Here is a 22,752-nt window from a genome sequence, read left to right on the forward strand (position 1 = left end):
CACTCATTTCCACTGGCATGTTGATTTTTCTCTGCCAAAATAAATCCTGAAGTAGTAAGACATTCAATGTTATCCTTGGAAAACGTATTGTTACTAATTGGGATATTCAGGTAAGAATGATATTTAAACCCTTCACTTCTAGACATCTCCAAGCTGAGTGGAGGTTTAATAAATAATAAAACCAAAAATAAAAACAACATTCCTTATTCCTCCTCCAAAAATAACCCCAGTATCTGTAATAATTCTGTATTATGTAATGGTTTTAAAGTTTCAAAAAGATCCTAAAAATCACATAACTACATACCACAATGATGTCTGATTGGGACACATGACGGTAGAGATGACAGAAGACTAACTAGATAAAAGTATACATCCATAACATGTATTCATAGATCAAGCTAGAGCTAAACTATGATCTATCCTACATATAGTGGAGTAAAGTGGAAAAAGGATGCAAGATGTTTTCTTACCCCATTGTCTTGGCTATCTCTACAGTGACTAGTAATCAAAACAAATCTACAATCATAGACACAGCATACCAATAAACCGACCCTGTGAAGAGTTTGGAGGTAAAGCCATTATCGAGATGACTGAAATTTCAGGAGTCGGAATGATACGGATTTTTGGATGGAGTGTAGGAGGCCACATTCCTGATGAGTGGTAAAATGAGTGACAGTTAAAAGATTTCTGTAAAACATGTAAATATAACTGACTTCTGGTCATTACTGGTGTACTCAGACTAGCCATACAGTAACTTAAAAGCAATGTTAATGTGTTTTCTATCTCGTCTATTAAAATATGCTGATTTGGACTATTTTCGTTCAAAGTGTCCCCAGGCTGCCGCATGTAACTGTGAGAAGGGGGAAAGAGGCCTTCCCGGCCCTGCTGTAAGTAGCTGTCATTTCTCAAATAACTGATATACAGTATAAATCAAGATTTATTTCATTGTTGGAATTTTTTTAGGAAATTATTTGAACACACATCCTGAAACAACAGAAGTTCAAGGTTCAATGCATAGTCCTCCATAGTTACATTGCATGGAAATGTCACACCAGTAGGAAATGCCCAGAGAGCCCTGAGAATGCCATGAGATACTCTCTCTGAAAAAAGAACAGTGTGATGTGGCGAGGCTCTCCTTTTAGCCGCAGCAGTTTAAAAGGCAGGAAGGACCAACCGTGGAACAATAATTCACCTGTTACAATCAGACAGCCAGACCAGGTGGATCTAACTAGCCCCAAATCAAACACTAATATCTGAAAAGCTCTCTGAAAGCAAGAGAGCAAGAGGCTGAAGCATTAGGAACAATTGAGACAAGAGACTTGTAAAGTGGGTAAAATAGACTGGACTTCTTTCAGAATAGTCTTACAACTAGACCCCCTAAGCAAATCTAGGGGATTGCTTCATACAAGGTTTGGTGATCTAAACTGCAGGTTTTATGTTTCAAAAAGAACTCTCGGAGTTGAATGGTCTGATACTATATCCCTAACATTGAACTAAAGCACCTTAGTACCTTACAGCCCTTGCTTAAGGTAAAGGGACAGTGTCAGAGTTTGAAACAGAACCCTAGAGATCCACCCATCCTCATCCTTTTGACCTGAACATCTTACACATACATAAACAGAAATACACACTGGTTTTATCCTGCACAGTACATCACACTTTAATTGAAAATGTAGCCTCTTGTGTGCAAACAGTATTTTTGTTTGGGTTATTATTCCATGTCTTTACTTGGAGAGTGCAAGTACCTCTTAAACAAAAGCATACACCTCAAAGAGTTCAAAAGAAAACAAAACACCCACTTGGCAAGCTGGGTAGCTACAAAAACATCTGATCACCTCTTTTCTTCAGAGGAGACCTGAACAATTTTTTTTTACAACAAAGACAAAAGAGAAAAATGGCTGCCTATTGAGTTGGTCCTGCTGCTCCCAGAAATTCAATTTCAAGGTTATGGTAAATGTGGAGATTTTTTCAAATAAATCTATAGGAAGCAAATATCCTAAATATAAAAAAACCAGTGTATATATTGTAAAATAAAATTATTTGACTAACATATATTATAAGAATTTTATTTTGTTGTTTTCAGGGTAAAAAGGGTCGCACTGGGGATGATGGAGCTCCAGGCCTGAAAGGAGCAAAGGTGATGTGATTTTTCAGATTTAGGAGAAAGATTTGGTACTTCATGAATATGGAAAGACTATCCTAATAGTGCCCATGTACTTTCCACCTGTGAATTTCTTAAACTTCATCTACCCCATTTGCTGTAGTAAAGACTAAGATTCTTCACAAATTAAAATCTTGTATCTAACGTATAAAATCATCAGTGTAAAAAGAGGGAGCTCGTATGCTTCCTATATTGCACTGAGATATCTACTCAGATAATCAGGACGATACTATCTTATCCTGATTTCACTGATCTTGATGTTGGATTATTCATAGGGGGAGCCAGGTCTTAATGGAATCCCAGGACGAGATGGAATAGAGGTAAAAAAAGATTTTTTTCCCCTTCTTCTCCAATGAGCAGTGTTCCTTCAAGGCAAAACACCACTTTTTTTTTTTTAATTATAATAGCAAATTTCCATTCTGGTTCACCAGCTAATGATTCATTAACACTAGAAGAACTGAAAACATTATCATTGCTTAAAGAAAGGGAATAATTCCTCCTTATAAGAGTGATCTAGAAAATACTCTCTAATAATACATAGTCCCTCCTAAGAAGTGTAAAAAGCTCTGATATGATAATCTAAGAACATTACAGAAATTGACACTCTGCCTGCATCTTTATGGATCAGTTTAAATTTTTCATTTGGCAAATAAAGGATCCAGTATGTAATAGCAATGAAAAAGTTGAATGAAATACATATAGGAAGTAACTGTAGGACCAGCCTCTTGGTGCTTAACTCTGAATTCATTCACATATGAATCACTCTACTTTGTATTTTCTTATTTTACAGTAAATTTTTAATTAGTGACTTTTTTCTTGCTTTCTTATTTTAGCATGTTTCTCACTAAGATGGAAATATGAACTCTAGTTGATCTGCTTTTACATCATCAAAATCCCAGTCTAAAATGACACTTTCACAAGATTTGTTCACACATACGACAGCATCTATCATGACCAGTAGGTGCAGTATTTAGAGTCATATTGCCATGTTTATCAGAGATCACCTTTTCTACCTAATTGTTCATTATAACCTGAAATGCTGTTTTTCTAGAGAGAGTAGAATGTTAATAGTGCCAATACTCACATTCTTACATTTGTGTTATATATCCTCACAATGTGCTTTGCTTTTTTATTTTCCCAGGGAAAATCTGGATATAAAGGCGAGAAGGTACTACTTTTAGTCAGAACTTCTGCTTACATATAGATATTTGATGTTATTATTATTTATTAGGTATAGTGCCATTTTAATTATAAATACTAGTAATGAACAATAACATCATCTTACCAGCTGCTGTACAAGCTCTAATAGAAGATGTGTCCCTTCCCCAGTGAACTTACAGCACAATTGCTGTAATATGTCATGAATAAAATGTTTTCAACTAAAGCACCCAAAGAATAAGGATGATATGCTCAATATACCTCATAAATATTTATTCCCGTTCCTTTCCAGGGAGAAAGAGGTGAATGTGGAATTCCAGGGATAAAAGGAGACAGAGTAAGTAGCCACAAAGTTGTTATGCTTTCAGGACACACAGTTAAAATGCAGAAAAACTACGATTTCCTGAATAACAACCATGGTGATAGATTTAAGGCAAATATTAATTCTAAGGCTGAAGGAAATTAACAACTGACAGTTTTAAAAAATGAAGTGAGCAAAGATATCATTTTCAGTAACTTTCTCAGCTCCTTCTATATTTTCATGTGATTCCTCTTAAGGCCCAAGCCTAAACCTGTTTATAACAATGGTAAAACTCTACTTGACTTTAACAGAGGCAGAAGGCTTGAAGTAGTAAGCAAAGGGAATGAGAGGTGAAAATGAAATCAAGGTTTCTAACATTGATCTTCAAGATTTGGTGTATAATTGCTGTGAATATTTTAAATGAAACAAACAGTTTAATCCTGGATTACTGGTCCTTGATAATTCACTCTGTTCATTCTTACTCTATATTCTGATTACCACAGTACATTTTAAAAATATTTATTCAATACTTGCTGGCTGCTGAGCTTCTCTTGATTTTATTTTTTATTTTAATGTAAAGATATCTAAGTAAGATACCTTAGTAAAAAGTTATCTAAGTGTTTTTGACCAAATCTAAATACACATAAATGTATCCTTTTTTTCACTTGCCTTTCAGGGTCCTGAAGGTCCAGTAGGCCCCAGAGGAACGGGAGGGCTACAGGGAAAAAAAAAAAAAAAAAAAGAAAGAAACAATAAAAACAACAATACCTGGTTCCCTGGGATTCAAAGCTCTGAAATGATATCATACCACAATCATCATAGAATGTTTGAGTCACTGAGTTCAAGGCATCCAAAATCTATTTTCTTAAACAGCAAAATTAACAATTTTGAGGAGCAGTCTAGACAAATAAATCATCCTTATAATTCATTCAGTCTCAAAGACTACAGCAAATACAGTTCCATAAAAAACAAAATCACTCATTTCCCGTTCAGTGTCTTAACTATTTCATTATCTCACAGAAGTACATGGAAACACCAGTCTCTTTTCATCCCAATACTCTTGGACTGAAGGCCAAGAAGCTTAGCCCGTCATAGATGTTTCAGTAAATCTTGACTACAATTACCTTTAACTGTATTCAAATAAAGGGAGAGCCAAATTCTCTCCCCCGGTTACCAGACCCAGCTCCAACTGAGTTGAGCAGCTGAATCTATATATGCATCAGAAAGCAAAGCTTCAGTTCTGAAATGTTTGTAAATCGTATTTTCATGCAGACTACAGCAAATTAGAGATTGTTTTTCAAGCTGCCACTGTTCTGAAAGCTTGAAAAGTCTCATTAAAACCACTCCTGTTTTAATAGGGTCCACAAGGACAATCTGGAGATCAAGGGCCTGAAGGCCTGCAAGGATCAAAGGCAAGAACAGTATTATTTCTTCTCTTTCTTGATGTAAAAAGATATTAATACAGCCTCACAACAATAATGCTTTTATCCTTATACCCCATACCCTTCTTGTAGGGGATGCAGTTTAATATGACATTGCTAGCAAATCATACACTCTTTGTATTCTACAAGGTTCCTAAGAAAGATTTTCATTTGCTCTTTGTATTGGATTCAGGTCTAAATCACACTCCAATCTTCTCTCACAAACAGTTAAAATGAAAATATGGCAGCATCACAGAATATTACTTAGCAGCAGTGTAGCATTGCATTGTTTCAGTTTTCAATTTAAAACTATTTTTTTCCCCTAAGTGTCAAGTAGGAATTCTGTTTGGGATCTCAAACAAACTCTTCTCTTGAAACTGCACATTCTCAAGAAGAATTCTATAGCTCAAAATTAGTAGTCCCACTGTTTACTGATGCTCAGCAGAAGATATCTGAAAGTCACAAGGATGAGTGCGATTCAGGACACAATCTTGCAATGGGCACTCTAAAGGTGGGCCACAGAAATCACCCAGTGCTTCACTGCAAGATCCAGTCCCTTCTGTAAACATAAAATATTTTTTGTTTGTTTGTTTAAAAAACATATGATTTACATTTATTAAATCCTTAAGATTTGCTGGGTTTACTTCTCACTCTACCCCACTGTACAGAAATCACCCAGTGCTTCACTGCAAGATCCAGTCCCTTCTGTAAACATAAAATATTTTTTGTTTGTTTGTTTAAAAAACATATGATTTACATTTATTAAATCCTTAAGATTTGCTGGGTTTACTTCTCACTCTACCCCATTGTAAATTCCAGGTATACTAATGGAGATTACTTCATTCTGTGGTTCTGTGATGACTTGATATCTTTATCAAGTGCTTCACTGCAAGATCCAGTCCCTTCTGTAAACATAAAATATTTTTTGTTTGTTTGTTTAAAAAACATATGATTTACATTTATTAAATCCTTAAGATTTGCTGGGTTTACTTCTCACTCTACCCCATTGTAAATTCCAGGTATACTAATGGAGATTACTTCATTCTGTGGTTCTGTGATGACTTGATATCTTTATCATAGTAGTTTAATGGAAGATGCAGATATCACTGGGTATTATAGACAATTATGGGAACTGTTTTAACTTCATTAAAAGACACCATAGTTAGACTTTGCTTCTCAGAAAAACCTTAAACTGAGTAATTCAGCCAAGGCTAATGGGTTCTTCAGCTACTGAAAAGAATTTTGTTGTGGAGAAAAACTTTAAAATAAGTTTATGAAGGACATTATCTCTTTTGATATCTCTCGATATCTCCTTTGCACCATATTTAGAGTGCCTGCCAGCCAACAGTGAGGCATAGAGCAGTTGAGTGTCAAAGCTCATATCCCACATGAAATGAAACATTTTTCCTTTTGTTTAATCTGGTATCACTTTGCACAGGAAATATCTACGCTCTTAATAAAGGGAATTTTGAAGCACTGAAAGGGTGAACAGATGAAGTACTGTGTAAGACAATTCTAATGGGCTGAAATTCAGGATATACAAAAAATGAACTTACAAACGAAGTTAAACTGATTTCCCTAGACACCAACACCAATTTATAAGCAGAATTGTTTCTTTTTTCATTCTCTGAAAAGGGTGAAAGAGGTCTCCCTGGGCCACCTGGCTTGCCTGGAGAGACTGGAATAGGACTGCCAGGCCCAAAGGTACAAGCATCTCTCATCTTCTATATTACATGTATTGTAGGATAAGAACAAAGTCCAACACAGCTGAGATAATGTACTTGCTGGTACGTGAGAAACTTCAAGCCCCCAAATGCTGTTTTTATGGTACTGGAAAGGTATTTTGTATGTTGATCAAAACTGTTGGGAAAAAAAAGAGTACATTTTAAGTATGTACTTTAAAGGACTTTTTTTACAGTAGTTCTTACACTTGACATAACTCAATCCAAGCAGTGTATGGCTGAGTAAAAATGCATACATAGTCTTAAACAAAAATTATCCTGTGAAAAACAGGCTTGTTGCTTTGGATGACTGGCATAAAGAAAACAGAAACACTATGATAGAAATACTGACTTCTTGGAAAAGGACAATAAGTGATACATAATGTACTAGGAATATGATGGGCATAATTAACCGTTTAGATTCAGCATTGTCTTCTCTCAAATGCAGAATTGAGGCTGTCCCCTAATGCTGTGAAACTGCACCAGTTCAATGCCTGTTGGGCCCTGCATGCTGTATGACTCTGAGGACACTCAGATTTTCTCTGCCATTCCTGTATTCTCCTACATCAAGTATTTCAAGTACAGAACATCTGATGAGATGTTATATGCTGCACACATACAAATACCTAAATCAGGCATTTTCAAAATACATTTTTGTTTGAAGGGTGACACCGGTTTGACAGGAAGACCAGGCCCTGTTGGCCCACCCGGAGTTGGTGAGCCAGGACTTATGGTATGTCTATTTTTTATTTGGTGAGAGAGAAGCAGGTCAGAAGGGAAAAATTCTCAGTGCTTCCCTGTTAAAAGGGATATATGTGTGTTAAATGATACCATCTCTTTTCTTTCTTCCACTAGTTCTCTCTCTCATACATACTACGTTGTCTGACTTTCATTTCCCTCAACAAACTGGAAACTTTTCTAATTCTTTAACTTTTCTAATTATCTTAGTCTCCAAAACAGCTATGAAAAAATAACACCTTATGCAAAACCACATAAATATTTAAATAAATCTGTCCCCTGATAGATTCAAATCCACATACGGTAACTTTGAAGTTGACTGCTTTTCAGTATCATTAGAACATTAACATCAGCATGGCTTTGAGGGAAAGACTCCATTTCAACCACTGTAACACTAGAAACAGTCACACCTAAACAACCTCCATAAAGACATTCAGATTGCATAAGTGGTCCCAGCTGGCAATTTGACCAGTATTACCTTTACTGGAGATAACAGAGGGAGAAATAAAAAAAAGTTTGACTTTCAGAATTTATAGTAGGTTTGGCTCTGAAGTCTTTTCCTTCTTTTCCTTCTCTTCCTCCTCCTGGTAGTTGTAAACTCAACCTCTTTGTGGTAATTCAGAAAATCAGTATGCCAATTTTATGGTCGCTTTTTTTCAAAGTGTCAGACAGCACATTTTACTGAGCTATTTACAATACAGCAGACTCAAATTCATTTCTCATCACCTGGATGAAAGACCGCTAGTGCAACCACAGGGGAAATTTTGTGCAGTTTTTTCACAAGTAGCTTTTCCCCATTGACAAGGAGACATTTGTAATAATCATTTTAAAAGAGGTGCTCCCATGAAAAACAGAAGGATGGTTTGGTAACTGACTGATTTCAAACCTGCTTGAAAATACACTACTGGAGAGGAGTGAGTTCTCACTGAAGAGCCCAAAGAAAAGAGCATTACTAGTAAGGCCAGTGGTGACAGTCAGTCAAAGTGGGGCAGTAATGCTTTCTGAGTCTCTTCAGTAACAGCATAGAAAAAAGAGCCACTTTGGGGTGGAAGAGGCGCCTGTGATGCGCATCTTTATTAGCCACAAGAGCTGTACTGGTATAACAAGAGATTCTGATTTAAAAAAAATTCTAAAGGTGTTTTTTAAATCTACTTTAAAGTGAGTTCAAACTTCAAAAGAGTTTTCTTTTAATGGTTGACTGTAGTGTAATTATCTTTACCTAAGAACTAGGCATAATTCTAAAGCTCTATGCAGAAGAAGCAGAAGTGTATTTAGGCTATGCAGAGCCAAATGTACCAGCATTCTGTGATGTGTGTGTAATCTCAAGGAATAAATCAGAGGAAAAATAAACAGATGCGGGAAAACACTGTGAAGCAGACTCAATATGCACAGGTTTTGGACTCGCATTTAGTGAAAGGTTTTAATTGTCTTACTTGCCCCTTGTGCTCCTATCAGATCTGCTTTCAAAGAGAGAAAGGCATGCTATTATTCTCTTCACCAGTTACAGTCAAATCTCTCTACAGCTACATCTCCTTCCGTACTACTCTGCATGGTCTTTAATCTGTTTCTCCCTGTCTCTCATGATTATACCGATACATTAATAAGGATTAGTAACAATTTGTAAACCAAACTAAAGTTTAGGGAGTGAAGATTTCAAAAGTATAAGGAATAGGAATTTCAGCTACATAACCTGTGATTCATAAGTAACCAGAAAGTAAAACTGTCTGCCTTGTTACTGCTGCAGGCCAGAATGCTCATCATTTATGCACTGTAAATATCGTATTACTGTATTATTTTTAACAGGTTATAACTACACCAACATTTAAAGACAGACGTGCTTAAAACCGACAATGACATAGAACATGCTGCTGTTGATTTGAGTGATTAATACATATTCTAGGCCATTTTAAACTTATGTTAACAGGGGCCTCAAGGACCACAAGGTGTTCAAGGAGAAAGAGGTTCACCAGGAGAAGGGCTTCCAGGAGCAAAGGTACAGCAGTCAAAGGGTTTTAAGACCAGAGCAGCACCGTTAAATGAGTGCATGCCAAAACAAGTCCATAGCAGACACGGGAATCTGAGAAAGTAGCTTGTAAATTAATATTAAAATTTGGCATCAATTAACACAATATATTTTCATAGAATTCAGTTGGTACAAACATGACTTCCAGGCACAGCTAGCCTTTGGAGCCTGTAAAGCTGATATTTAATTCACCTGATGCTTGATTTGTGGGATCTAAGCCTGGAAAGAATTCCAGCTATAATTTTAAAACAGCCTCGAGCATCTGACTTCAAATAAAATGTTAAAAAAGTGATTCCTAGATGAAAAATTTACCTTTTCGTTGTTGCTTTTTTCCTAAATCCCTATATATAGAGATCTTTGCTGTCACTAAAGACAGGCTTCTAAGCTTCTTAAACACCTCAGCCACTGGCTTATGCATTTTAGCAGAAGTCTGAATTCAGTTTGTGGGAACAGAAAGCTGCTATTACTAATTTTCAGATTCAGGGGAAGTAATGACAGTAGTAGTTGCACCTACATGGATGGACTCACTAGACCCACTGCTAGCTCCTTTTGCAGCCCGCTGAAAACCAACTCCCAGGCTGAGTTGTCACTTTGACCTTTGGTTACACTAACAAAGTGACACAGCTTGTACATGAGCTAAATAAATATCTAAATGGTTCACTCATTTTTATGCATGCACGAAGGCGATTTTTGTTGGGAAAACAATAAAAAATTGTTTTGCAGATGCAGGCCCCAACTGTCCCTTTACTAAAAATCTTAGGATTTTTGCTTAGCACAATACTATAGTCAGCTAGGTTTAAATTTGACTGCTGCTAGCAACAGAGTATCTTCAAACATCCAGTATATATTTTATGATGAATTATATAAATTATCTAACCTCATTGTTGATGGCTTGTATTTGTTTAGCAGATCTCATGCATGAAAACAAACAGAAAGACTATTTGAAGAAAATGCATTTAGAAATCACTCCATTGCCACTGAAATACCAATTCATGTGGGAAGAAACACTACAATTAATAAGTAAAGCACAGCAACAATGCACAGTGGGAACAAGTACAGAAGAATGCATAATCTAACCAAAACTATTGAGCAATTGAGATAGGCAGAATAAAATAATCAAAGTGGAATTCTGCCAGCATTATTGGAACTCTGGATTCTATTAAAAATACACTATTTTTTACTGCCAAGTCTGACCTGGAGCCAAGCATGTATCAACAGAGCCTATACATAGCTCTAATCCTATTTACGGCTGCCAAGTATGTCAGCTTGCTGGTTTTAAACGCATTTTAAATAAGTGATTTGTTAATCTAAAGCAAATTTTACAGTTGCTTTCTTCAGAACATTTTTACTACAAGCTCACAGTTCAGTAAAAATGAAAATGAAGGCAGGTGTTCTAAAGCATCAGGAGTAAAGAATGTTATTTTAAACAGAAATTCACATACTGTATTTCAGTCAAAGTTACAATGATAGAATTGGTTACTAGGGAGAGAAAAGACCTGTCTGGGGCATAACTTTATCGCCTTGGGTGATTCTGTGACAATTTACACACGCTAAAGATCTGTCTCTATGTGTTTTATTAACAGAAGTACAAGAAAGCACAATATTTGCGTCCTTATTAGTAACCTGCATTTTCCCCAAGACCACTGTTTTGTAAATAAACATTTAGATAGACAACGATATTTACAAACAGACTTCTACAACAATACAGTTTGGCCTGGTCTTTACTCTGGCAAAATTCTTAGTGAGAGCCAGATCCTCATTGCCACACTTTAATGAGGTTAACCCATGAGACAAATAAGCAGAATTCAGCTTTCAGTTAGTCTCATTACTCAGCCCTGCTGACATTTAAATCAGTTGTGGTTTTGCCATTGATTTGAGGGGAAGCAGGACAGGACCTTAAGCAATCGAGGTGGGCAGAAAGATAAAAAGAAGCTTGTTCAGTTCTTTCATCAGCAATTTCAAACTGCAGAGCAAGCTCATTTGAAAAGATGACCTCTTTGGTATCCTGGAAAACAGATCCGGGAGCTACTTTCTGGTCCTTCTTGTGTTGGTTTTCATGATGACAGAGCAAACAGTGTCTCTAGTTACTTCAGAGAGAACAGCTGTGTGTTTCTACAGTTAACAACATATTATTTTTTCATGTAGGGAGACCGTGGTTTTGAGGGACCAAAAGGCCCTCGTGGACTTCCAGGCATCAGCATAAAAGGTGAAAAGGTGAGCAGTAAATACACCAGGGGATTAACAAAGTGCCAAGAGATCTACATAATACAGGGAATACAGGATTAATATTCACTATAAAAGGTGTAAAGAAGCAAGGAACCCACAATAGGCCCTGGATAATAAGGTATTTTGTAGAGATTTATGCACAATAAACTCTCCCAACCTATTTTAACATCTCTTCATAGTAAAATAGGAAATGTTACAAAAAGCATCTGATTCTGTGGGAAAGTTAAGGTTTAGAAAGGAAAAAAGAGACTAGCAGTTGTTTGCAACTGAACCAGCAGAGAATAAATGCATATATGAAAGATAAAAGGTCAGATCCCCAACTTCACTGACTTAAGAGAGGTTAAGTCAACATGTACTAGCACAGGAGCTGTCCCAGATTGTTTCTGTATCTTTACAAAACTAAGCGATTGTACTTTGTTTGCCAGGGTGAATTCGGTCCTCCTGGTTTACCTGGGCCAATTGGATTACCTGGAATTGGAATTCAAGGAGAGAAGGTGCAGTTTTCACTTCTCCCTCACCCCGCACTTAAATGTGTAGTAACAGAGAATATTTTATTTTTAATAATTACTTAACTGATCTTTTCAGGGAGTGGAGGGCCCAAAAGGACCACCCGGCTCTAGAGGGCTACCAGGACAGGGACTACCTGGACCAAAGGTTAGGGAATTTTCTGAAGTAAAAGCTACTGTGCTGTTTTTACTGTTATGTTTCCTGATAAAGAAATGGTCTGTCTCTATCCTTATGCTTATTAAAGTGCTGGATGCCAATCTAAGTATTGACACAGCTGCAGGAAATTATTTTCTTTATTAATATTATTAAACTGTACAGCAGATCCTACTCCACTGAAAAGCCTTGATAAACCAATGCCATAGCTATCCATTTAGGTTTTGGCTTGGGTGATCACAGAACCTTTGAGGTGCTACATATCAGACAGTGAACTGCACTTTGTCCAATGCGTTTCCATAGAAAGGGTTGTCTGCCTTGAACTTGCAGTTTCATCATATCAGGTGCAGGTGCACTTAACAAGTTTTGGAGAACTTTTGGTGTTCTGGAGAACACCAAAATTTCAATATCATCTTTTATCCTCACTGTACTGTTTCCATTCCAGAAAAATACATACATACCTTACAGATTGGCTGCCTTCCTTGTTACTTCTGCTGCCTGTTGTCTCAACTGACTTTGTGTATTTACTGTATCTAGCAGTTAAGAATGGTCCAAGGCATAATGCAGACTACCTTTGCTGAAGGAAAACTGCCCAAATAATTTAGCCTTGACTGATTCACAAAATACAGAACTGTTAATGAAAGATGTCACCCTTGAAGTGTTTGGAATAGAGATTTAAAGTGATTTCCTGAAAGAGGTGACAGATAAAGTTCTGAATGACTGAAGGCTATTAAAGCATAATATAAAGGAACTAGAGGTGTAAGCGGGTCAAGGGTCCATGCCAGGTAAAGTATTTTGCAGCATCAGAGATTACGTCTTACATTTTAAGTGATTGTGCAGGGATATGCTTTACCACTGGTAAAAAGAAAGAGAAGAGTGAATTGTCTGTGGATGTCAGATATGCTCCTGAAATACCAGCTACTTTGGCAGGAAACATTCACAAGGACATATAATTATAGATTTACAGCATTAATCATTTCCACCAACAACTTTCTGGTGACAGCTCAAAACATGCTGCAGATTCCTAATCTTTGTGACCAAGGATTTAACACATCATACTAAAGACAATATCACACTAATCTTTCTTTAAATGTAAGCAATCAAGAATATGCTTTTATATTTTTCCATGATAACGCTGTTAAAAAATAATTTCTACTTCAGGGTGAACAAGGCTTGCCAGGAGAGACTGGAGTGCCAGGAGAAAGAGGTATTGGAGAACCTGGTTCTAAGGTACATTGTTAAAAAAGGAATTTATTTATTTATTTATTTATTTGGATTTGAAATTTGTGTTTCCTGAGTGTCCTTTCTCTAGGCACTTAAAAATAGGTTTAGAAATAAAATTTAGGTTCTTAGTCTTTAAAATTTTTAACACAGACTTTCATTAACCTCCAGAAATGGGAACATTTTAAATACACCAGTTCTGTAAAAAAGTAGTAACATTTATTGTGACTGCAAATTTCCACGTGCCTGGCCTATGCTCAAGTCAGTGTTGCATACAGCTCACCTACAGCTCTGTCCAGAAAACCATCCAGACTATTAAACAGTTGCCAGAACTCGCAGTCCCCAGCGTAAGCTAAGCTATAGCCAGAGCTGGTGAAAAAAAGCACTGAACAGTCGTTATTGTGCTGCTCCTTCCCTTTTCACACAGGACAGGATGTAAACAGAGCAGCAGCTACATCCTCACACCTTCAGATGGGAAACAAGCTGTGCTACTAGACAGAAAGCACACTTGCTTGGAGGAGAGGAAGCTGTAACCAGATTGTCTTAGTGCTGAAGTGACCAAGATATTAACCAGTCCCTATGTCATTAACAGCCAGATTAACATAAAATAGGGGAACAGATGAAAAAGTACTTTTGTGATAGTGGAAAGGCACAGGACTGTCCTGGTTTTGCTCTTTTTTGTTAGGGATTTGGGACAGGGGTTGGAAAAGGAAAGAAATTGAATAATTTCTTAATTTCACAAAATATGGTAATGCTGAGCGAACCCATTTGACCCCAAATGATCGCATTTCACCTAAAACCAGGTCAGGCTCTTGAACCTTACATAAATAGGTTGATGACAATTCCACTGCCATTAATAGATTTGCACTGATATTCACCAGCAAGATGTCAATCATCATGTCACAGTCAGCTCTATCTGATATTTACTTCAAATGCTGCCACTTAATGAAATGATGGCATTTTTTAAGAATGAGCTGGAGCATTAATAGCTAATATATTAACTGCGTAGATAAAATGCACAGTTCAAACAATCGGACGGTAGGATAGTTCCAGATACGAGAGTCGTCTTTATAAAAAAATGGCAAGATTTGGGTTCATATGCATAAATGTTTGCTATAAATATATATACAGTTTAGTAAACTTTTTAAAATAGATTTCCTTGATTCAGAGAAAGAATAGTACCAAGTCTGCATTTAATAGAAGGACTTACTTTTTATTGGTGTCAGGGTGAGCCAGGCCCTTCAGGACTGGCAGGTCTGCCTGGTCTTCCAGGAGAAGATGGAGCTCCTGGACAAAAGGTTGGTTCATCTCTGTCTGCAGTCTACCTGCTTCCCTCCAAGCATTCCTACTGTTCTCCCTGTGCTGATACCGAAACCTAGAAGAGAGAGTGTTCATGGACAAGGGGAAAAGCAGCACATTTTTCAGTGAAAAACATTCTCTTTCAAGCGTACTTTTTTAGGGAAAACTTCTTCTTTGTTGGGGGGTGGGGTGGGGGGTTGTCTTATCTTGCTTACAGTTGTTGGCTTTTTTTAATCCACCCAATGCCCTGCAACTCAGAAGAGAAACCACTAAAATGGCTACAGGCAACCTTTCGTAGCCTTCCGATCATGGTATTTTTCTAGAATCAGAAACCCCATCTATTTAAAGATATATACTCAGAGCGTTCAGCTATCTCTAAGGAAACATGCTACTTCGTGCATTCCACCCAGAGTTTTACAATGGTTGCTTCTGAATATGGGAAGAAAATCCTGGGCCCACTGACATCGGTGGGAGTTTTGCCATTGACTCTAAAAGGTCTATGATTTTAATGAGATTATTCAAGATATGCAAGTTGATCTTGCACCATGTCTATGCAGTACTCCGAAATGCTGCTTTGATTTTTCTATTCCAGGGTGAACCAGGGTTACCTGGTCTTAGAGGTCCTGAAGGTGCTCCAGGGATTGGAATACAGGGGGAAAAGGTGAGAATTTCTTACTAAAGGTGACATTCAAAATTGTAATGTTCCAGGAATAGGTTTGTCAAAGCCTTCTCTTTTTTGGTATATTATAAGTAACGAAAAAATATACCTCAAGGAATAGGTTAATGAGTGCTTCTAAAAGTGGTTAACTGCAGAGTTTATTTCAGCCTCAGCCTAAAACAACAACTTTTAAAATAGTGAAGTTAATAAAAGACCATCCAGGACATCTTCTTCATAAATTTTTTTTGGAAATGACAGCACAACAGTTCAGTGGCTCACAATTTCCAGTACCTGTGATAGTATCTGGTCCAAGAAGTTCACAAAGACCTAACTGGGAATACTACTTCTCTTAGTAGGAATAACTGGGTCGATCTTTTAGGTTCTGGCTCTTGTACCAGTCTTCTGTACTGATTCACAGATGGAGAATTAATTGCGGTTTCTCATATCAGCATCTGTATCCTGTGAAATAAAGACACTGGAAATTGCTGGAATAGTTGTCCAAGACATTGGACAAGACATACAGAGATTAAATGTCACAATAGAAGATAAATAAAAATATTAAGTGTCACAATTGCACGAAGGTAGAAGGGCTAAAAGGCAGTGTAGGAAGGAAAATCAAGGCATCCACCATGTAGAGAATACATGCAGATGACATGATGCAGCAATAAAATTAATTACTGTATTGGAACTTTTTCAGGATGATTCTATACTCATAGCTGTTTCATTTTTGTTTTAATTATTACAGCCTAATAATATGCTTAAATAGCAGTTATCCCTTTACAAACTTTACACTATCTATTCTTAGCTTTTTCTGTCCAGAAGTATAAGCTGATCAATCAGAGAGGGCATCGTGGTCAATTGATTGGCCCTATTTGCCTTTGAATAAAAAAAAAAAAGTACCTTTGAGTGAACTATCTTTTCCTGTTTTGATTATTTCTCTTAGTATCTTTTTCATGTAATTACTTAACTTGATTTTTGAGCTGCAAGGATGCAATCTTTAAGACTCCTTTTGGTTCTCATTTTTTTCACAGTATTCACTGGTAAGTCAGTTACTTTAATTTCAGATGAAATCTACGTAGTTTTAACTGTACAAATCCAAAACTGGACAATTACTGAGCAGAATTAACTGACTTGCCAATGAAGGCAATAGGAACAGCTCATGTGCACCCGCTACGAAATAGAACTTCACTATCTTTCACTGATATTTACAATTAATTTCAGTTAACACATTCTTAATATTATTTGGTATGTGTGATGTCTTCTCCATTTTTGTAGGGAGATCAAGGTCAGAGAGGAGTACGTGGATTAACAGGACCAACAGGAGTACCTGGACCTGCTGGAGCTAAAGTAGGTTTATTACCACGTTATGCGTGTAAAATAGCCCCCCAAAGCTGTGCTTTCATCTAGATCTCAGAAACAACCGTCCTGGAATGAACTTGCTTCTTAAAATATAATTAAAAAAAGAAGTTCAGCTAAGGCTTCTCTTAGCAAGATACACCATGATCCCTATAAACATCTAGAAGTATTTTTTTAAAATCTTTGCATTTACCATATTGCTTCCCTGTCAGTTTGGAAAAAGTTAAGGAACGCTAATACTGGTATTTTTATGCTGAAATATTTGGGAAGATAGTATGGTGTATGGCATATACAAGTGTGACAGGACTTCATTTTCCCTTACACTGACTCATGGCTGATATTCTTTTATGGATTTGGAGATTCTATTCAAATACTCAGTACTCACTGAAAGTGAGAGAAGGGCTACTCCAGGTTTCTCCTCCAGTTTCTTATTAAGTCTTTTGCTATTTATACACACAAGAGTATATATTTCCACATAAGAGGAAAAATAAAAAGGGGTAAACAAGTACACTGAAAGAACTATTTAAAAAAATCTACTCTAACAGAAAAATATACCTGTTACCAGTATACCTACACAGATGGGCAGGAAGTTTTGAGTGCTGGATGTGCTGGACCAAGTCTCGAATATACTAAGAAAGGCATTTCTAATAACATATATTTGTTCAGTGACTGAGAAGAATCTCATTTCCATTGAGAAATCAGAACTGTGCTTGTTATCAGTTCTTCAAATAGTCAGATTTCACTTCATATAGAATATTAGAAATTCTAATAGAATTTTAATGGAATATTATAAATTGTTGCATAAATGTCTTCTCTATGAGATGCTCATGCTCACTTTCAGAAAAATCCATCATTTTTGCTCTCCTTCCTTCACTGCAGGGAGAGCCTGGTGTGCCAGGACGTCTTGGAATGCCAGGCCCTCCTGGAAGAGCTGTGCCTGGACCAAAGGTAACATCCACACTCCAGCTCCTAGTGCTTATAAACACAGGGTAAAAACTATGAAGTAGGCCATGCTGTTATTCATGTAAATAATTTCAGCCTTATGAGGTCAACTAAAACTTCTTTCCTATGGACAGAGTTATGGATTGTATCCAGTCTAGTTACCACCATGCCCTGGTATTAACTGTATGCCAGCTTGAGGTGTGGCCTACCTATGTTCATTTCTTTGTTTTGGATAACCTTGGATATCAAAATACTTTTCCTTCCTCTGCTTTTGGTGTTTAATGCTTGCAATAGCGATAAATAAAATTAGCTATTAGATTTAATATATATAAATTTGTATAACAGAAATCCAAAAACACAATCTGTGATTGGTGTTTAATAAAATACATAACTAGAGTATGTATTTTCTTCATTGCAGGGTGACATTGGGTTACCTGGTCTTGCTGGACCAATTGGAGAACCAGGTTTTGGGCTTCCTGGGGCAAAGGTAGCTCCTAAATTGGTAAACTAATTTCTGATAGAACTGTAAAATAAGGCAGGATTTCAGTGCAGCAACAGCAAATTGCCTAGGATGGCCAAGTGTTTCACAGTTCTTAACGTGTATGTCATACAGCACTGCTAGAGTGTAAGGATTTGCAGATCCAGAAAACCACAGATGGTCAATCTTCCAGACTCCATGAACCATAAGCTTTCACATGGCAGAGAACCAGGAGAAAAATGACTGGTTTTAATTGATGAGAAGTGAATACAGAGAGAACACCTGATTTATGTGCTTACAACAGCCTACCTGTTAAGCACAGTTAATTTTTCTCAGCCAGGCTCCTTTGCTTCATTCCTAATTTTGACACCAGGTAATCCACAGACTCCAAAAAGATCTCAGGACATGGGCCAAACTGGCAATGTGAGAAGATACGCCTTAAGCAGTGGAAGAAGAACATGAACAAGTAGCTAATCTCTAAGGACTTCTCTCTAGCACTTCTCTAGTATTGCCTATAGTGTTACCTAGATTCAACTTTTGTAAGCCGCTCTTCGTTCCAGGGCTGATTTTGTCTGAACACCAAGAAACTTGGGACATATAAACCTGTGTTTCTCAAAATAAACCGGATCCCGCCCCCACCTTTTTTTTTACTTAGAGAATTTGACAGTACTTTTGAGTATAGCCCTTATCCCTTGTTCTTTGAGTGAACTGAACACAGTAAAAGAAGCATGAGAAACATGTAACAACCTCTATCCCTTTTTGATCAGTTAGTGGGTTTCAAGATCCTTAAATTTATTTTCATCAGGAGGAGATGATGATGATGGAATCACATACTTTTCTGGCACAGTCCAGTTAATTCAAAGAACTGCACGTTGTCCTATTTCTGGGAATCAAACAGGAATCAACCAACAGGAAGCAGGTCCTTTGCTCAGAGTTGCAAGTCCCTCTCCCTCAGCCTTGAGCCCCTGAAGCTCTTTCAATTGGGCGACACCGCATGTTTCTGTGACTATGTTCTTCACTTTTTGCTGTCTTTGTCAGTATTAGTGGTTTTGCTGTTGCTTCACTCTCAAACACACATCTGCACTAAGCTGTACAGGGTAAAACCTTTTACGGTCTCTTTTTTTTTTAATTATTTTTGCATGGGCCTTTGCTTGCCACAGTTACGCATGCCCATATTTTGTGTAGCTACAGGGACAAACACAATCTTGATCATCCATCCAGTTGTAACTGAGCAACTCACTGCACCATCCAGTATGGCTGGGAGGGTTAAAGTCCTCTTAGTTTCCCTGGTAAATCTGTTCCTGAGATAGTCCATGTGGATCCATGAATGGAGCTTAATTGTACATCTCCGATAGGAAGCTCCTGTTATACTCAATAGCTTTAATGAGGTTCCACAGCATTATAGGAAAATACAATTCTGGAACAACAAAACCAGACACAACCTTGTGATAGAAAACAATGTTTTTAAATTGGCCACACAAACCACTGTTGTCCCCTGCCCTACATCCTTTGTCTCACCACACAAACATACAGCACATGCAGAAGCTATAGAGTTTTCCCAATGCTCTGCAGCAGGTTATCTATCTTCAATTATAAGAATTACATAAAGTAGCTACTGAGTAATTCAGTTCCCATGCTAGACTTTTGGCTGTCTGTCAATTTGGGCTCATTCCCCCAAAGTTGGAGTAATTGTAATCATGATAAAAATACAGGGAATGAAACTGAAGTCATTCCTTCTTATATGTACGCCACAAATGACAAGAGACAGAGCTCTTGAAAAAGATTCAAATTAGTGACTTCGAAGTGAAAGGTCCTGTAAATCCTCAGCACTGTTAAATATTCCAGTTTTAGTCCAGGATTAATAACCTACAATAATCATTCACATAGTAAAATACATTAGCAGATAGGCAGACAGGTAAAATCAACTTACAGTATATTTGCCAAAGAAGTTTCACTTTCATGGAAAATTTCCTGCTAGCAATTGTACTGGCATTCACCTCAGCTGTTTTTCCTGCCTTCATCAGGGTGACCGAGGTCTTCCAGGACCCCCCGGGCCCTTTGGGCCAAAAGGAGATGGTTATCCCGGCCCACCTGTAAGTTTATAGACAATTTTTCGTATGTGAATTGGGAACAAATAGGTGCTACACCAAAATGATTAGCCTCCATGGCTGACATGCTAGGAAAGATTTGCTGGTCTAAAACCCTAAAAAGGCTCCTCAACTGTGGAAATGCATTTCAGCATAGAAGGAAAAAAAATCTCCCTCTGAAATAGTCCAAGACCTTCCATGTCCTCCACTCCTCCTGATTACACAATGTAACATATTCCAAGTGGGGCTTTTTTTTCCCTATAATATCACTGATGTTTCAATCAGTTCCCTCAATATCTTGATGTAGGATACTCTCTTCTGCACAACCATACAAAATTTATTCCCAAACAGGAGAATATAGCCCAGCTAAGCAGCTGTGTTTATATATACGGGTGTAAATTCAGGGCAACACTACCTTCCAGAACCACTAAAAAAGCAACTACTGTCCAAAGAGCCAGAAGAGCAAACTGTCCTCAGTTCTGTTCATCAGGTTATTGAAGGTGTGGCAAAGAATTGGTTTATCTACTTTATAGCCCTTTGCAGAGGTCTTTACCGGTAGATATGACCAATCCCTGCAAAAAGGATACAAAGATAAAAGGCTCCTTCCTCTCCCTTCCTTGCAAATGTATAGAGCACTGGCCTCACGTACCTAGTCTCCTCAACAGGGTGCTCCACCAGCCCTGGCAGTTAACATGCCTGTGCAGTGAGGAAGTACCAGGAAGATTGCTGGCTTGAGTCAGGGAGTTTGCTGATATACTAGCATTTATCTGTGCTAAAGACAACAGTAAAAGTGCATGCAATTGCCACATTGAGGAATAAAAATTAATGAATGTCAAAATGGAAATTGGAATTCGATTTATAATACTTCCTGATATTTTTGTGCAATCCAATGCAGAACTGCCTCTGCACCTGCATCTCCGGATCAGACTCCTCTGTCTTCAAACACATGCAAGCCTCCCGCGTGACATGCAACACACATGCAAATGCCACTGACACCACTTCTGGCTTATCAGAGTAGAATTTAACCAATTGTAGACCACAGTGATCCCACTAAGAGACAATATATTCAAGATACTACAATATTAATATTAACGAAAGCATGTAGTCAATATAGCCGTAAATTAAATTAATATTCTGTCTGTGCATATAATTTCAGGGCTTGCCAGGCCTTCCTGGGATTCCTGGTGAACAAGGCCCAGATGGAGTTGGACTACCAGGACCTAAGGTACAGGCCTTAACTTCTAGAAAAGTAAATGCATGTGTGTACTCTACTTCATGCAGATAAAATTCCTACCCATAGGTCACAGTCAGAATACCTTTTTAATCCTGCTTTAACATACTTGTCAGTATATAAAAGGTAGATCCCATAGAAGATCTTCAAGCTTCACTTCAGAATTCATCCTGATGCTGATTGCAGGATTACTGGAATTATACAGGCAATTGAAGGATTGACTACAACTATTTAAATATGCTTAATGTCCCTTAAAAGGATGTACATCTTTTTTCCAAACCCCTAGCTGTCTGAAGGCACTGATAGGAAAAAAGCTAGAACAGTGCCAATGTGAACATAGAGTCTGATTCAACTGACAGGCAGCAAGCAAAAACTTTTTTTTTTGGTTTGGGGAACGTGGAGTTCATTTTATGATATGGGAATTGTAATTCCTGTGTAACTCTTGCATAATTGACTGTACACTGACGGTAGCCACTGTTTATCCCCAATAACTTTCTTGTCCTGCCTGCAGTATTCATGGATTAGCATTGTTTAGACTTGCACCATGCTGTTCAATAATTCTCCTCTCTTTGTCCCATTTGAGTACAAAGGATGCTGGGAACTCTAGAGATGAATTAAACTTTGCTATTCACTACTTATTTTTTAAAGTATCGACTTTCAGGGTGATCCCGGTAGTAGAGGACCAATTGGTCTCCCAGGTCCCCCAGGAGAAGGCCTGCCAGGACCAAAAGTAAGCCATTTAAACAATTATGTCTCCCATTGTCTATTTTCTAAAAAAAAAAAAAAGTGTAGTATAAAAATGTGTGATCATACATACACTTCTACATGTTTTCTGTCTTCACTCTTCACTAGAAACAACTAATCTGACAAATAAGATAACTAAGGAATACAGTGTCTTTATGTTGTAGAAAATAAAAAATGTTTCTCGTGACCAGCCATAAACCATGGCCTTCTTCCTATTGCATACAATAAATTATAAAGTGATAATCTTGCAGTGAAGATCAGTGACAAAACATTTAGCTCCTGCAGACATTAGCTGCAGGTGAGGAACAGAAATTTCTTCAGACCTAG

General features: G+C 37.4%; 1 protein-coding gene across 1 annotated transcript in view; it reads left to right on the plus strand.

The window, feature by feature from the left end:
• LOC103898391 (collagen alpha-1(XXVIII) chain) overlaps positions 1-22,752 on the plus strand; it is a 38,998-nt gene that overhangs the window by 5,214 nt on the left and 11,032 nt on the right. The window contains exons 5-26 of the mRNA XM_009278663.2: positions 828-887; positions 2,084-2,137; positions 2,437-2,481; positions 3,303-3,329; positions 3,612-3,656; positions 4,297-4,345; positions 4,983-5,032; positions 6,677-6,745; positions 7,427-7,495; positions 9,425-9,493; positions 11,669-11,737; positions 12,175-12,243; positions 12,335-12,403; positions 13,571-13,639; positions 14,857-14,928; positions 15,522-15,590; positions 16,863-16,934; positions 17,823-17,891; positions 18,304-18,372; positions 20,388-20,456; positions 21,607-21,675; positions 22,343-22,411. Coding sequence (XP_009276938.1) covers positions 828-887; positions 2,084-2,137; positions 2,437-2,481; positions 3,303-3,329; positions 3,612-3,656; positions 4,297-4,345; positions 4,983-5,032; positions 6,677-6,745; positions 7,427-7,495; positions 9,425-9,493; positions 11,669-11,737; positions 12,175-12,243; positions 12,335-12,403; positions 13,571-13,639; positions 14,857-14,928; positions 15,522-15,590; positions 16,863-16,934; positions 17,823-17,891; positions 18,304-18,372; positions 20,388-20,456; positions 21,607-21,675; positions 22,343-22,411 — 1,371 coding nt within the window. The remainder of the gene's footprint in view (positions 1-827; positions 888-2,083; positions 2,138-2,436; positions 2,482-3,302; positions 3,330-3,611; positions 3,657-4,296; positions 4,346-4,982; positions 5,033-6,676; positions 6,746-7,426; positions 7,496-9,424; positions 9,494-11,668; positions 11,738-12,174; positions 12,244-12,334; positions 12,404-13,570; positions 13,640-14,856; positions 14,929-15,521; positions 15,591-16,862; positions 16,935-17,822; positions 17,892-18,303; positions 18,373-20,387; positions 20,457-21,606; positions 21,676-22,342; positions 22,412-22,752) is intronic.

This window comes from Aptenodytes forsteri, unplaced genomic scaffold, assembly GCF_000699145.1.
Source record: "Aptenodytes forsteri isolate BGI_AS27 unplaced genomic scaffold, ASM69914v1 Scaffold257, whole genome shotgun sequence".
NCBI classification, from domain to species: domain Eukaryota; kingdom Metazoa; phylum Chordata; class Aves; order Sphenisciformes; family Spheniscidae; genus Aptenodytes; species Aptenodytes forsteri.